Source organism: Ceratina calcarata, unplaced genomic scaffold (genome assembly GCF_001652005.2).
Source record: "Ceratina calcarata isolate Rehan_Ccalc_2016 unplaced genomic scaffold, ASM165200v1 scaffold48.2, whole genome shotgun sequence".
Taxonomy (NCBI): domain Eukaryota; kingdom Metazoa; phylum Arthropoda; class Insecta; order Hymenoptera; family Apidae; genus Ceratina; species Ceratina calcarata.
The window spans coordinates 419,785-435,296 of record NW_017172225.1 but is presented as its reverse complement, the minus strand read 5'-3'; the positions used below and the strand labels follow the sequence as shown (position 1 = coordinate 435,296).

Genomic DNA, 15,512 nt, shown 5'->3' with positions numbered 1-15,512 from the left:
ACTCCTTTGGCTCGCACCCACGTTTCGATAAAAAATATACTACGATCTCGCGAGGTACTTCGGTTCCACTTAATGTCATCGGTCGCGCGAATCAAGATTGATAAAGGAGAGAACTCTTTGGCTTTAACTCGACGTAATACGAATAGTCGAGTCGCAGAACGACGTAATGACCGTTCGCGAAGACTCTCTTGAAAGGATAAGCATTCCCCTGGAACAGGACTGGACAGAGCGGTTGTCTCACGGCTGCTTTCGACGTCCCGTTGTCCACCTGGTCCCACAGATCGATCATTTGGCACCCAGTTCGACTGGAACAAAAAAACGCTCGTTCGTGGATAAGTCGAAATGTCTACTCTAATTCTTGAGTCAGTTTTCCATTACAGATTCGCGTATCCGAAACACTGAGGCTCCTCCAAGACGATGTACTCGACGCTTAGCTTCTTCAACGTGAAGTACACGGACGAGATGTCCTTCCTGCTGAAGACTTCGTAGACCTTCATCGTCCGGTCTCTGAAACAAAAAACACCTGGTAGTTATTAGTAAATGATGACCGAAGATGCCTGGCGATACCTCATCTCCTTGCTCTCGTAGTAAGGGTTGTTCACGATGGGTCTCCCAGTGGAGAGCATCAGGTTCGCCATCAGGGACATCTTCCCGGCAAACACCGCGCGTTCGGGAGTCGACTTCTTGATCCACTCAAAGAGCTCCTCTTGTTCAATGTTGCTGTACTCGCCTTGTCATCGAATTATAATAAGAGCCCGACCGACGTTAATCGGATTAAAGAAGACGGTTCAATTTACCCATGACATTCCGCTCGTCCTGGAACCTGGCTAACCCATAATACGACATCGCCGATATCAGCAAGAGAGTGATCAGAATCCTCGTTGCACCACTCTTAACACCGACCTTCTCCAGATATCTACTCGAACAAACGGTGCCGGCTATGATGCAAAGATGCGGATTCATAAAAAGTTTCAGTCTCATGATGAACACAGCCATAAGGATGAAGGCCCCGGTCTGCAATCCATTGTACGCCACGTCCGCCTCCACGCATTTGGGATATCCTTTGTTCCTGTAATTCCTGTACCAAAAATAGACCGCGAGGATGCCCGCGAGTACAGCAGTCGGCAGGAGTAGCGTCAACGTGATTGTCTCGTAGCTCCTGTATGGAAGAAAGTCAAATTCTGGGGAACAGGTGTACAACATCGTATGGAAGTTCTTGTATCCGGTCAGCTTCGCTCTCAGCAGGTCGAATACGTGCGCGTGTTCCTCGGACAGCATGTTGTAAATAGATTTTAAATATTGGGTGGAAGCGACGGTGAGGACGACTTCCATGGAAGTTTGCAGCTCCGTAGCCAGGAACGGGAACAGTCTTTCTGTCAATAGACTGAAGACGCTGCTAGTAAGTAGAAAACACAGGTACAGAGAGTAATGTAGAGCGGTTCCGTCGGTGATGCACATTGCTATCCCAATGGACCAGGCGTGGACTACGCAAATAGCCAAGTATAAAAAGTTAGAGATTATCTTCATCCATTTTAGAATCAACAACGCGATGATTTGTGTGGTGAACACGTAATGTGAAAACTGCCAGCAACACAGGCTGATCACGGTGGCCATACCCATCATCTGAAATCCGATTACGTTCTTTTTCGTTTCGGAATTCTATATACTAGTTGGTCTTAAACTAGTTTATACTAGTTTCGAGATCCTTACGAACCTGAAGTAAATTTCTGCGCACTTTTTGTACTTCACGTACAGTGCCTTCCCTGAGGATCATGGTCAATGCATACATCTGAGCCAGTAGAGCAGGGTACGCGAAACTTTCCCTAAGAGGTGGAGTCCACTGTACACGAGTGCACTCATCGTGGTTGTAGAAGAAAAGTAACACGGCAATAATACCACTGCTGAGACTGTTCCCCAGATACGCGGAATAACAGAAAAGTACACATGCCGTGAACACGCTGGCGGACCAAACCATTTCTAAGTAAAAATAAATTGGCACCCCCAGTCCTTCGCAACTGGTAACCGGTGACAAACCCTCGCCTCTTTTTATCTAAAAACGATATTCCCCTATCTAGCTCTCTATTGTAAAAGATAACACCTACTGTATATACATATCAAACAGAGATCAATCTCACTTGCCAACACTGCTTAACAAATGTGATGTCCAGACTTTTGGCCCAGTGATAAAGACTCCCAGCTAACAACTATTAATCAAAAACTTTAGCTCACGTGTCACGACGGGTACTATTTTCTGAAAATCGTCTACGATACCTCTGGCAACAAGCTATATTTTCTAGCTGCGTTAATAACTGTCCCGTATTCCGAAATATTGTCGTGAGTGATTTTTCCCAATCCATCCCAGATCGTCTCCGATTCCACGATCGTCTTATAATAAGAATAGTACATCCCCTGAACCGAGACACGAGAAATTTATCGTTTTACGCTCGAATCAGAACAATTTCATTCGCGAATACGTACCATTTCCGTGCGGAAGGACATTTCTCTTTCCATCTCGGACAAATGCGAGAAGTGTCGGTCGTTTTCAAACAACGTAGAGACATGCCACCGGTGAAAAAGGCCGCATGCCAAACCTGTCACGGGAGACGAGAGAGAAGATTTTATGACCAGAGAACCACGTAATTAGTCTTCTTCGTTAGAACACTTCTACCTATTAAGAAACACGCCAAATTGTACGAATTCATCGTTTTCCGACACGATTTCGCGGCACCCGAACAGTTGTTGTAACGCGCACCACCGTTAAGCCGTTAACCGCCATCAACCGCCACTTAAGGACGCGCCGCCATCTGTGGATCGAACTCACGTGACCTCATGCAATTTAAATTACGCTAAGCAGATTTCATTTATAATCTACGAGTAACGCACTAATCAAGATCTGTCATTAGTGTTTTACCAGTACGGAATAGAACATCTTTTTATTTAAATATAACAATACTAAAATATGATTAACGATTAGTAGAAAAATACTGTGGTTTATTTTTTCCTGAGGTATTGAACGGTGTAGCATGCGACATATTTTAGTTGTTGAAATAATCTTTAAGTCTCTTAATTAACTCATCCTTCTTGCCAGTCCTTTTTAGTGGCAACGTCTCTAAAATCATCTTCAATTGCGCTACAGTATAACCGTCTATCTGTTGAGAAGAAAATAAACATTACATACCATATTTTTGAATTGGAACGCCTGTGTTAACTTACTGTATTATTTTTCACGAGCTCCCGTATCTGTTCCTTGCTCATCGTATCGAGTTTACCCGCGGCTTCCTGAATTTTCTTAGATTTCTTCGTTGGTGGTTCGTCACTCTTAAATATTTCATTATATTCTTCCAAAAGATCTTTCACACATTTACGCATTTTTTCGGTTTGTGGAACTGAAATTTTATACATAAGTATAATGGAACTGAAGTGTAAGATCTCGTAAAAGAAAATTTAAGATGAAACTTACGCGTATCGTCAACGATGGGTTCGCTCTTCTCTAAATCGAGAGCTAAAGTTTCGACGGCCTTAAATTGAGACTGAAGTTTGGGATTAGAGCACATTTTTGGTTCATCGTTTATTCCTATTCTTTTTATGATTTCCTCCAGTAGTTCGACTGCCTTCGGACTGAACGGGCACTTCGTCTCGTCATTGAACACGTACTGCGACAATATATCGCTGAGGCTTCGCACGTCCTCTAAAACGAAACGTTTGCATTCGTATCAGGGAACCACGATATGTAAAGCTTGTATTGTTTAAGATGTGCACCTTTGTACGGTATTCTGTATAAATAAAATCCTCCTTTCTTAACGTTTGGTAACATGGTATAAAGTAGTGGGATAGAATATTTTCTTATAGTTACCAAGACTATTATCATTAACTCCTTCTCGTTACATTTGTTGAGCAATGCGTCGAATAACAGAGCATTATCTACGAATTAATAACATATACTTGCAACAGCAGCTCGCAGAATACAATTCCGTAAACGTGACTGATTATTGGTACCTTTTCGAGTACTTTTGTCCGACGGTAAGACGAAATACGGCGTTTCGAAATGGTACAGAAGGTGAGACGAAATAGGTTTCATACAAACTACATCGATGCCTGCTGGTCGCATCGACTTCATGGACCTCTTTTCTCTCGAAGTGAAACATATACTTTCACCACCATATTTTATACTCCATTCAAGATCCGTTGACGCCACAGGCTGCGACGTCTCTATTTCGTCTTCATCGTTTTCATTCTCTTCATCTTCTACTTCCTTCTATGATATTGAAGTGAATAATTGTATCTATTACTCAAACCCAATGAATCATATACAGAATGAATTATTAAAATACATACTGCCACTACATAGCACGTCTTTGAAGTTAAAGGGGCATTAGTTTCTTTGCTCATATTTTCCTTCTTCAAATATTGAGTCTTGCTGAGAACGAAAGAACGATTCAAATTAATTTCGTACATCCATAATTGCAACAATGGATCTGAGCAAGTAATTTCTTACGCAACGAGATTTCGAAGAACCACGTCTATATTCACGTCTTGCCCGAATCTCCACGCAAGTTTGGACATATTTCTGGATAACAATACTACTTGATCCATCAGATCGTTTAGAGACGTTGTCTTATAATTGTCAGCGTCAATATCTCTTGACAATATTTCTAGATCTTTATAAAACAAGTTGTGGTCCCAACTTTCACCTAAACCGACAACAAACAGCTTAATGTTTAAATCATTGTAAGCCTTTGCCTGTGCCCTTATTCTGTGTTTCTCATCGCTAGTTAGCTGTGGATTATCTTGGCAAGTGAAAAGAATTACTCTTCTGAGTGGCATAGTGACATTCTTATCATGGAATAATTGTGCTGCATGCCATAGTACATCATGTAACGGATAGTCAGTTGAAGAAGCTGAATCTCTATACTGTTCCCATTTATTTTTTTCATCTGTGTACAAATACAAACATGTTTAGAAAAATAATGTTTAATAATGTGAATGATCAGATAAAATGGAATAGAAATTGATAAAAGAGTAAACTTATTGATATTAAGAAACTACCTATTTTGATGACTTCTTTTAAACAATCAATTGAAACAGGAAGTAATTTCTGAATGGTCAGTATGTTTTTCATATCACTATTTGGGTCACATTCTTTTGTTCCAAAAAATACAAGACCCATCCAATCTTGCCTGTTCCAACTCAGCTTCTGTTTAAGACTCTCTTTGACACGCTGAATTAAAATGTGACATAAGAAGTCAGTCGCCAAGAATCAATTAAAGAAATGGTTCAATGTAATCTGTACCCTTATAGATTGTACAAAGTACGAGACTTCTTTTTCCTCAGGCCGATCACGGCTATGATTTTCAAACATCGGTGGACTTGCGTCCACGATAAAAAGTGTTCCATCTCTGACACCGTATAGTTCATTGAGATCAACAACAGCTTCTTGCGATTCTTCGTTATACGACGACATCGTACTTAACGTATTTGCAATGATACAATTAACGCATGGGAGCAAGAATAAGAGGATGGAGGATATAACTGAGGAGGGTCAAGCTGCAACCGAAAGCTAACGCCTCTCAAGATTTCGTAACAGTTGACCCATTAAAAGGTTACACAAAACAGTAGAATAGACCGTTAAATCTAATGAATGATCCGCTGATAAATACATATACGCACGAACAGCACGAATAAGTATATCGCGAGCGGTGGTGGAATAGATCCAGAACACGAGTATGCGCCATGCGCACGACAAACTTGGCAAAGAGAATGACGTATGTAATATGTATGTATGCATATGCATAGGTAGTAAAGTGTGGAGTAGGGGCTATCGGAGTATAGAATATAAAGAGTACAGACTATAGACTAACACGGGCTCGAGTGTAACCTTGATCCGTAGCCCATTGCAGCCTCTCTCTCCCTTTACCTCGCCATCCTCCCGTCTACTATCCACTTCGTACAATTTCCAAACTCAACCCAGCTCTGATCATTTCGGGACTCGAGCCTCGAAGCAAAAAACCGATGTTACTAGCGTGCAACGTGTCATCCGTTGGAATACAATCTTATCACAAGAAATCGCGAAGTACCGAGTGAAATCGTATCACCGTATGCTTGTTCACCGTTTTGCGGGAGGAAAGGGGACCGGGTGAATAAGGAAGTGGCGAATGTATTATCGATTCGCCAGAGAGCTCACGAGTTAACGGTTTGTTTACACGAGCGTGGGGGAAAATACGCATGCGCCGCAGAACCAAAACAATAATAAGAGACTAAGGTTTGTCGTTGGCCGACGAGGCGGTCGCTCCGTGTCTCGTGTTCAACCGTTCGACGGGTTCGACGCAAGAACGTTACTTTCTGATCCGTTTAATTCGAGAGTGTGTTCAATCAACGAAACAAAAAACATAGAAATATCGGTTTCCTGAACAAAGCAGACGATTTCTCCGAAGATCGTAAATACCAGTGCGACGACCAGCCGAACGGACTGCAGAACGAGGGCCAGGCTTGCGTCAAAACGTATATTATTGTGCAACGACGAGTGCGTGCTTGTACCAAAATGTAATACCGCGACGGTGAGATAGAGATACGTCGACGTCGATGTAATCGCAAGCTTCGTTGAACGTAGACGAAGATTTGTACATGTACAGTCGTTTCGAATGTGCACTTTATGTGGTTGTGCGTGAATGCAATCACAATCTACGTGTGCGCGTTGACCGGAGTGTACTCATTCAATTCTCCGAAGCCAAAGTTATACGAGCAAAACTTTACGCGATACGTTCTGACATCCGAGGAAGGGAAAGGCTTCTCTTGAAGAGGGGGCCGGATAGGTGGTGCGTATTTACCCAGTGAATCACACATGATTGACTCCATGCGATTACGAGACGCCGCTGGTAGTTTAGGTCATCTATGTTTACGTGAACACTTCTAAATATACTCGTAAACAAACATTGATGTCCACTTACACAGAGGAACTCGCTTAGCTGCTAGCAGGTTCAGCGAGAATACGAGTTTTCCTCTATCTGTTCGAGTTAAATAGCCACGTACCTCGCTGCCACTGCTGCCGCTGCCCGTTCGTTAGAAGAAGACAAATATTCGCTGTGTCTTGCGAAAAGCGAAAGAAAGGAAGAGAACAATAACACGTTGCGTCGGTCGAGAGAGCGTGGCTTTATTGCGCCCGCTGCTCGCCTGTATCGTGGACGTGGAGGTGTAAACACGACCGTTGGTGCCATTGTCCTTTTGCTTTCGCAACCGGCGAACAGGGGAAGTGATACATTCATTGCGTACGCCATGCCGAGTGCCGAGGAAACAACGTATTTAATTAAAGTGCTGCCCGACACGACGCAGGACTTCCTTTCACGCGACGTGGACCTCCTCGTATCGCAAATAAAGGAAAACCTTCGACTGTCTAGTTTAAAAGCGAAGTCTAGCATCAGTTACAAGAACCGGCCGTCGCCTTATCAAATACCGTCGAGGTCGTGGGCAGACCCGAACAGTTGCGAGATGTGCGGCACGAAAAACACCGCTGCTCACGAGCATCGTCATCTGAATCATCACCATCATCATCACCATCACCTACACCACCACAAGAGGCCCACGGCTAGGGACGATGACCCGTACGAGCTCCTGCAGGAACTTCTTAAAGAGGGTGGACTGATAAAAGAGGCTGTAAAAAGACTTCAAGCAAATTTGGACGATTTAGATAATTCTGAAGAGGAAGTGGACGATGAGCAATCGTCGGTGATATATCGCAGAAAACCGTATTTCTACGATTCCGAGGACGAGCAATTACCGCCTGTATACAAGCCGCTCGAACTGTGAGACTCAAGTTTTAAATAACGATCCTCGATCGTATAGAGCAGAGTGAGAAAAAAAGTTTCGGTGTTCCTCGTTAACCAGTTCTTGTTCCTTACTTTACCTTTCGGTACGGTGCATAACGTTAACATAAAATGTTGAAAGAAAAACCGTATGATTCGTGCCGTAAGAAAGTACAACGAGGTAAAATACAATTAGCCGAGAGAACTCGTCTTGCACAGCAGTGTTTGTAAATATGGTATGTTGTTATTCGAAGCAGTCACGCACACGGTTTCGTGCAACTTCGGCCAAGATCGCCGGCATATCGACAATCCACGATGCAAGATGCGAGGCTTACGTGGAAAGCATGGCTGCCTCGATTCCGAGCCTCTCCGGGCTAGATTTACATGACAACAGCATTTCTCCCCCTTTCCTTTTAATTGAAACTTAGCATACTCGTTGGATAAAAAGGAAAAGAAGCTAAACAGTTCCTGACTGATGCTCGCGTCCAGGGTAACAGAGTAAAAGATAGTATGTCTATTTCGAGGAGTAGTTATAACAAATTTTTGGAACCGTCTGTATACGACTCTTTTATTTAGAAGAAACAAACGATCATTGTTATTTTTAATCGGTTCCCTATTTTTTTTTTTTTTATTATTCTTTTCATAGCGATGTAAAGTAATCTGACAGTATGCGGTCGACGTAAAGTAGTTATTCGATGATGAAGCTAAACGAGTATTGAGAAGCAAGTGCTATATGACACAAATCGATAGCATAATAATGGACATAGTAATTAAATGCTTACATGTTTAAATTCGATTGTTACCTCTGTTATATGTACAGATATGATTATAGCTTTTTTAATAGCGTGAAGTACGGCAAAGGGCGCGTATGAAGGTATCCTATAGGATATATTAGTTGAGATAAATTTCGCTCGATTTGTCCGGGCTATTATGGTCCAGTTGCTATGATAATTAAGTATAAAAATTGTCGGAGAAACGAATCAACGAATTATTAGAAAAGTCATTTGACAGAATTGTATAACTATCGCGACTCCATGGATAGTGATCTCATTTATTTGTTTGTTTCCATTTCTTTCGCTCGAACCAGCTATTCAATTACGATAGAGAACATTTTGTTATGTAATGTTCGTTGCCCGAGGCATGTGTATGTGTACGTTATTTTCAAATTAAGATAAGTTCTAATGATCACGCGCACACATATCACCGTTCATTTCGTCCACTGAAAATATAGCTGACCCGTTTGACGAGAAAGACAGAGAGGTCCCTGGCTCGGACCGATTCGTTTCTATTATAAATCGTAGGTTGCATAGCACTTACACACGACCCAGTGAATTTACATTTGTTCCACGCGTATTCCATACTATATGTATGTAGTTATTTATCACTATCGATTCTTAGTGATACAACTGCCGTGTGCGCGTGTAAATTTGTACGTACTTATATTAGATATTCTGTACATACACGCGTACCGCGTATGCATCGTGTCCATTTATGTGGGTTTTTGCAGAACAGTGTATCGTTCGTTTTCGTCTTGCGACATCGGAACTTTCAATGAGAATATATTGACTACGAGTTGTATGAACTTTAATGAATATTCAGTTGTTAACTAAAAATGTACGTACTGGGTTGGATCGCGAACGCGTGATCGTATGAACAAATGTATTTGAGGAATTACTACGAGATTCTGCATTTTGCGTCCTATGTGCGTGCATGTGTGTGTGTGTGTATGTGTGTGCGTGTGTGCGATGATTGCGTTTACGTAGGAATGTTTAACCAGTGAAAAATTTGTCTTTGAATTCATTGAACTGTAAATTAAACAAGCTATATACCTCGTTGTGATGGTCGGATTTCTCATTCGACAAACCTTAATCATGTGAATAAATGAATAAAACATTTCATTCTAATCCTGTTTTCTACTTATTTTAATTATCGATTGTCCCCGATAAATTGTTTAATCCTCTTGTGCGTAGCTTACCGGCACATATTATAAAAAGAAATGTAATATCTGTTCGAAATTATCAATCATTAAATACAGAAAAGTGATCGTAATTTGTTGATCGGAGTTTATCAGCTGTCTCTTTAAATTACTTATAGATAATGACAGATAACAGTTCTTATAAATCAAGTTGAAAATTCCATTCGCATACGAGATTACTGACGGACGACGGACAGAACGGAGAATCAAAAATTTATCGTCATTGTCGCAGTTGAACACGATGGAGAATAACATGGCCAGTGTGACCTCGTATGTACACTTATTTGTTTAATTCATACATCGTTATTGTAAAAGAAAAATCATTCTAAAATCAAGTCATCTACTAAAATGATCAATATAGATTTATACTGAAGTTGAGGTTATGTAAAATATGAATAATGCTTGTTATACGATCATGTTAGCTGGCACCTTTTATCCAACATTGACCTTTACTTAGCTAATCTTATCGTGTACCTTAATTTACGTACATATTCGTTGTAGAAAAGAATTGGAATCGTGCTTTCAAAGAGGCAATCATACTTTGAAAGTACCTATGTCCCTCTTCCGAAACAATCGCGAGAGATTAGCTGCACGTATCAGAACCAATGCAAAAGTACCGCATGCAGGCACTTTTGTAATCCTCGAAGGGGGGGTTGAAATTCCATTTAATGATACAGATATAAACTGGCCATTTAGGCAGGTAAATCATTGTTCTTGTAGTCTGTGTAAGATCAGTTAGACAGTTATTGTGGTTACTTAAGCTTCTGTTTGGAATCATTGTTAGGAATCGTTCTTCCAATGGAGCTTTGGGGTAGAAGAACCTGGATGCTACGGTGCTATCGATGTAGCGACTGGAAGCTCTATTCTATTCGTGCCAAGATTGCCGGAAGAATATGGAATCTGGCAGGGGAAACTGCTTAGTTTGGAAGATTTCAAAAAACGGTACGCCGTAAACGAAGTTCGCTACACCGATGAAATAGCTGCAGTTTTAAAATCGAAACAAGTAACTCTTCTTCTCACCTTGGTAAGTTCGCCTTCGAGCCACCTTTCTGTTACTCTAACTGTGTAAAAGTATTCTTAATCTTCTTTCTTTGTGCTGTCAGAGGGGTCAAAACAGCGATAGCGGTTTGGAAACAAAAGAGGCTGTCTTCGACGGCATTGACCAGTGAGTACCGAGCTTTTTCACGTCCCCTCCTCACATTTTTGTATATATGTATGTTTTGTTTTGTTTTGTAGATTCAACGTAGACAACCACACTCTGTACCCGGAAATATGCGAATGGTAAGTACTTATTTATAAAACTACTGCCAACTTTTGTTTTGTAAAAAATAGTACTAAACTGTCTACTAAATTGCGAGTGCAATCGTCGATCGGTTGTATCGATATACAGCGCTGTAATTATTTTCTTTACGTTTGTCACGAGTCTTTTATATGAAGTCTTTTAATAATGACACAATAGTCTCACCGTCATTAAATTCCAAGTATTATTAACAACCATTCAAGATACCTCTTTATAGAACCGTATTATTAGTAGGAATCAAAAAATTCAATCAAAGATATCTCATGCTGCCGCCTGTTTTCGTACTTGAAAGGTACTGAATCGCGATGAATTTATTATTAAATTTAATCTGATTAGATGCTTGTATGCTCTACGCAGATGATACTTCTCGGTCATGTATGGGGGAAAGTTTTAATGCGTATGCACATACAATCCTCCGTTTTATGTTATAAACTTTTGAAACGATGGTACGAATCGAATTCTGGGAAACATGCTGGACAGCAGAGTTTGACACAGACCAGCATTCTCGTAGAAGAAGGATTAGCGATACAGGAGGTGCCTTTGATCGTGCGAAAAATCAAAGACATCGAAGCGATGTGTACCAATAAAACTGAAAAAAACATGCCCCTTATCAATAACCATAACAAGCTCTCCAACGTGTCTAAAAAGAGTGATCCGCTTTCGCTCAACATTAAAAATGCTAACAGTCCTAAAGGTAATATCGATATAAAAAAAAAACTATTAAAAAATCGAAGAATAGACATCGAAACGGACGAAGGAACCGCAATATTATTTTGCTCAGACCTTGATTGTTTTAAAGATTTAGACATAGAAGAGACATTGCGAGGATTGCAAGTATTTAACAACACTGACGGTATGTGTTCGTTGCTAGAGAATAAGATCTCGCAGGAGATAAATTGTAGGGTCGCTTTGGAGGGATTGAAGAAAGTGATAGATTTAGAAAATAATTGGGCCAGGCAGAGGTCTCGCGATCGGTCGTCGAGAAGTAGACAATTCGACATCGACAACACAGCTAGAGATATGATAATGAAGCAGTTAATTAAATTGGTTATTAATAGTAACGACTCCGAGACGATAATACAAGGGCTTATCGCGTTGAAGAAGGATAAAGTCAGTCCATCTAGGAACGTGTACAGAGATTTACTTTGCGACGAAGCTTTGAGCCGTGCAACGGATGGAGAATTCTCGCCTGCGCAGTTAATCAATTTGATCAACATTCTATCATCGTACAAAGATTCGAAATACCGCAAATCGATAGACACTCTGTGGGTTGGCATACTTCTTCGAGAACAGGACATTAATATGCATACATTGGTGGCATTATTTAAAATGCTCAAGCATTTTAATCAGAGCAAGAACATGGTGAAACTGATTCTGGAGAGAAAGCTTTTGGAGTGTTCTTTACAATTAACGGGCACGCAAATCGCGAGCATATTGGATTGTTTTCATGACAATGTCTCCGCAACGAAGTGTCTGACCAGCGCCAGTAAATGGGCAGGGGCGAGCATGAATTCCTCCAGCGAGAAAGATTTAATCAACTTCGTACACAGTTTACACGTGAAAGATTACGTCGACAATCAGATTGAAGAAGCTTTGCAAAACTATTTGAAGTCCAAAGGGTTGCAAATCGTCGACTCGAAATTGATAGGAACGGTGATGAATTATTGTAAAAATCTCCAAATCAGAAACGCGAGCATCTTATCGGAATGCGGTGAATATTTTATAAGACACGCCACGAGTATACCGACTAATCTGTTGTCCTCGATACTCACACCGTTTGGGTTGTTAAACGTACAACCACCGAAGGATAAAGAATTTTGGGAAGCTTTTAACGACGTGTTATCAGTGAAATTTCATCATTTGAAATTAGACGATGCTCTAGATATTCTTCTCTCGTGTACTTACTTAGAGAAGTATCCTATCAAGTATTTCGATAAGATTTTTATCTCGCAGTTGTTGCACAAAATTCATTTGAGACACCATTCCGCTTTCTTCAACCGTATAAAAAATAAATTAAGGCTGCTGGACGCTACTATGTATTTGGAATGCAAGCAATATCAGTCGTTGTACTTCCCTTCGGGAAGGATAGATAAACCTTTGTACTTGGACGCGCGGATTAGAAGAGCGGTCAGTATGATATATCAGCCGTTGGCATCTTTGGTAGGAAGTGAACAGAAATTAAGTAAGAATGTGATCCTGAATCGTTTGCCACCCATTAGTTTCTACGTACTCGACATTCTGATACATCCGCACATGGTATCGACGTCGGTATTTCCTTTAAACTTGGACCAAGAAAAGAACGTGAACACCGCGGTATTTATCTACTTGCCGGAATATTATTGCAGGAATTCGCGAGAATTGATAGGACCTCAAGTGATGAGGAAGAGACATATGAAGAAATTAGGTTTTAAAATCATGACATTAGACTACGCGACTATACAACAAGTTTGGAATCGATCCGACAAATTATCGTCTTACTTATTGGAAAGCTTACGTTCCGCGGAGAAAGCTTCGTAATCATAAAACAAAAAGGCCTTTCTAATAAAAATTGTAAAACAAGTCTAACGATGTAAGTGGTACGATGTATAGAATAAAAAGTGTTTACAGATAGATTTAAAGAATTTCTTGTAGGACAATATGTATAATTTATCAACAGCGTTACCCGTGTGCCGTGTATGATTATTCTTTTTTATTTTTACAGTCGCGTAATAAAGACACCGCAAGAAATCGAGGTGTTGGAATACGTGATTAAACTAAGCTCAGACGCTCACAAGTCTGTGATGCAGATGGTGAAACCAGGAACCGCGGAATTCCAGGCCGAGTCCGCTTTCCTTCATTACGTATATTCCGTTGGAGGTTGCAGACACGCGTCGTACCAGTGCATTTGCGGATCCGGACAAAACTCGTCCATACTGCATTATGGACACGCCGGTGCCCCTAACAACAAAATTATAAACGACGGTGATATGTGGTAAGCTATGGTATTTACGAGAAATCGTGTTAAGGAATCTGACGCGACCATTCAATCAAGCCTTTTCGATATGGGTGGAAACTACTGCGGATACGCAGCGGATATCACGTGCAGTTTCCCAGTCAATGGGAAATTTACGGAAGATCAGAAGATGATATACAACGCGGTCCTCGCCGCTCGCGACGCGGTAATGAATCAGGCGAAGCCCGGCGTAGCTTGGACGGATATGCACCTGCTGGCGAACAAGACTATGTTGACTTCTCTAAAGGAAGGGGGTCTGCTAACGGGCGACGTGGATAAGATGATTGAGTCAGGATTACATGCGGTGTTCCAGCCTCATGGGCTTGGACATTTCATGGGGTTAGACGTTCACGACGTTGGTGGATATCTTCCGGGACATCCGGAACGTCCCACGGCACCGGGACTAAAAAAATTGAGAACCAGCCGCATTTTGAAACCCGGCATGGTGTTGACGATCGAACCCGGCTGTTACTTCATCGACTGTGTAAGTGGCCACGAGGGAATATTCGTAACGAAGAGCGATGTAATTAATTGGAGTAATTGCTACAGCTATTGGATGCCGCGTTGAACGATCCGAATCAATCGAAGTTCATAGTTGCCGAGAAATTGAAAAAATTCCGCGGACAGGGCGGAGTTCGTATTGAAGATGACGTTCTGGTAACTGAAACTGGTGTTAAAAACTTGACGGATGTCCCACGCACGTAAGTTTCGATGTGAAGAATGGTAATCATTTGTACATTTCGATTATATTTCATGTTTTAATACTGTTTGCTTGCAGTGTGGAAGAAATAGAAAAGTGGATGGCTGCTAAGAAGAATTAATCGATCTCAGCTACTCATTATCGGCACTGAGAAACACGCATATACGATGTTTGAATTCCATGGAAAGGACAAGGAAAAAACTATTTATAGATTCTATTTTTCGTGTAAGATGAATTGTGATACGTAACGAAGTATTTTTGAACACGTTTCATATGATACATTGATATATCTTTTTTGTTTATATATATATATATATATGTACGCAGAGTACTCTTTCATTTTTACAATCTGCGCTTCGTTATTTCTTATCCGATCTTCGCTTAGGTTCATTTGAATAATCGAATATTTATCTAACGGTGTTCCCAAAGCACATACGTCATTCATGAGGAAAAAGCGATAGCGCGCGATTACCCATTTATCATTTCCTCCTCCTTTACTAAATTATTATTCCGTGCGCGTACCGGTTAAAAACTGGTTATTGAAAAACTTAATTCTAAATCGAGCGGAACTATACCTCTGTTTTCCCAGTTCTTACGAGTTATTAAAACTTCGCAAAAAGTTCTCGATATAGTATTCACTATCGCGAACTAAGACGGAACATTTACATTGATTCCGGTTGTGCATACAACAATGATGTGTTAAAAACTAGACTTACCTATGACGCAATATGAGTCCTATGTAAATTTAT

At 40.9% G+C, this 15,512-nt stretch overlaps 5 protein-coding genes across 6 annotated transcripts; 3 read left to right on the top strand and 2 right to left on the bottom strand.

Annotated features, from left to right (window-relative positions):
* Positions 1 to 2: 2 nt before the first annotated feature.
* On the bottom strand, positions 3 to 2,811 carry LOC108627666 (putative C-mannosyltransferase DPY19L1). The gene is made up of 9 exons (XM_018029010.2): positions 2,669 to 2,811; positions 2,479 to 2,591; positions 2,272 to 2,409; positions 2,136 to 2,204; positions 1,715 to 2,050; positions 798 to 1,623; positions 568 to 730; positions 379 to 507; positions 3 to 305 (listed from the first exon to the last, which is right to left on the bottom strand). Exons 1-9 carry the CDS (start codon positions 2,700 to 2,702, stop codon positions 92 to 94), a joined length of 2,022 nt encoding a protein of 673 aa, XP_017884499.1. The 5' UTR covers positions 2,703 to 2,811; the 3' UTR covers positions 3 to 91.
* Positions 2,812 to 2,914: 103 nt separating this feature from the next.
* Positions 2,915 to 15,496, bottom strand: LOC108627669 (X-ray repair cross-complementing protein 6). Of its 2 annotated transcripts, none has more exons than XM_026815714.1 (10): positions 15,480 to 15,496; positions 5,291 to 5,465; positions 5,047 to 5,218; positions 4,496 to 4,934; positions 4,336 to 4,417; positions 3,997 to 4,255; positions 3,760 to 3,921; positions 3,461 to 3,688; positions 3,214 to 3,386; positions 2,915 to 3,149 (listed from the first exon to the last, which is right to left on the bottom strand). In XM_026815714.1, the coding sequence occupies exons 2-10, from the start codon at positions 5,459 to 5,461 to the stop codon at positions 3,036 to 3,038; spliced, it is 1,800 nt and encodes a 599-aa protein (XP_026671515.1). In that variant the 5' UTR covers positions 5,462 to 5,465; positions 15,480 to 15,496; the 3' UTR covers positions 2,915 to 3,035. The 2 variants fall into 2 exon arrangements, with proteins under 2 accessions (XP_026671515.1, XP_026671514.1); XM_026815713.1 differs by lacking the exon at positions 15,480 to 15,496 and adding an exon at positions 5,915 to 6,431.
* On the top strand, positions 6,268 to 9,700 carry LOC108627671 (GSK-3-binding protein-like). The gene has a single exon (XM_018029025.2). It carries the CDS (start codon positions 7,270 to 7,272, stop codon positions 7,798 to 7,800), a length of 531 nt encoding a protein of 176 aa, XP_017884514.1. The 5' UTR covers positions 6,268 to 7,269; the 3' UTR covers positions 7,801 to 9,700.
* Dip-C (dipeptidase C) lies at positions 9,744 to 15,111 on the top strand. Its single transcript, XM_018029022.2, has 9 exons — positions 9,744 to 10,041; positions 10,273 to 10,471; positions 10,556 to 10,795; positions 10,875 to 10,936; positions 11,008 to 11,052; positions 13,773 to 14,042; positions 14,103 to 14,547; positions 14,613 to 14,764; positions 14,842 to 15,111. The coding sequence occupies exons 1-9, from the start codon at positions 10,013 to 10,015 to the stop codon at positions 14,882 to 14,884; spliced, it is 1,485 nt and encodes a 494-aa protein (XP_017884511.1). The 5' UTR covers positions 9,744 to 10,012; the 3' UTR covers positions 14,885 to 15,111.
* Positions 11,060 to 13,764, top strand: LOC113464675 (FAST kinase domain-containing protein 1, mitochondrial). The gene has a single exon (XM_026815712.1). The coding sequence runs from the start codon at positions 11,408 to 11,410 to the stop codon at positions 13,586 to 13,588; it is 2,181 nt and encodes a 726-aa protein (XP_026671513.1). The 5' UTR covers positions 11,060 to 11,407; the 3' UTR covers positions 13,589 to 13,764.
* Positions 15,497 to 15,512: the final 16 nt, after the last annotated feature.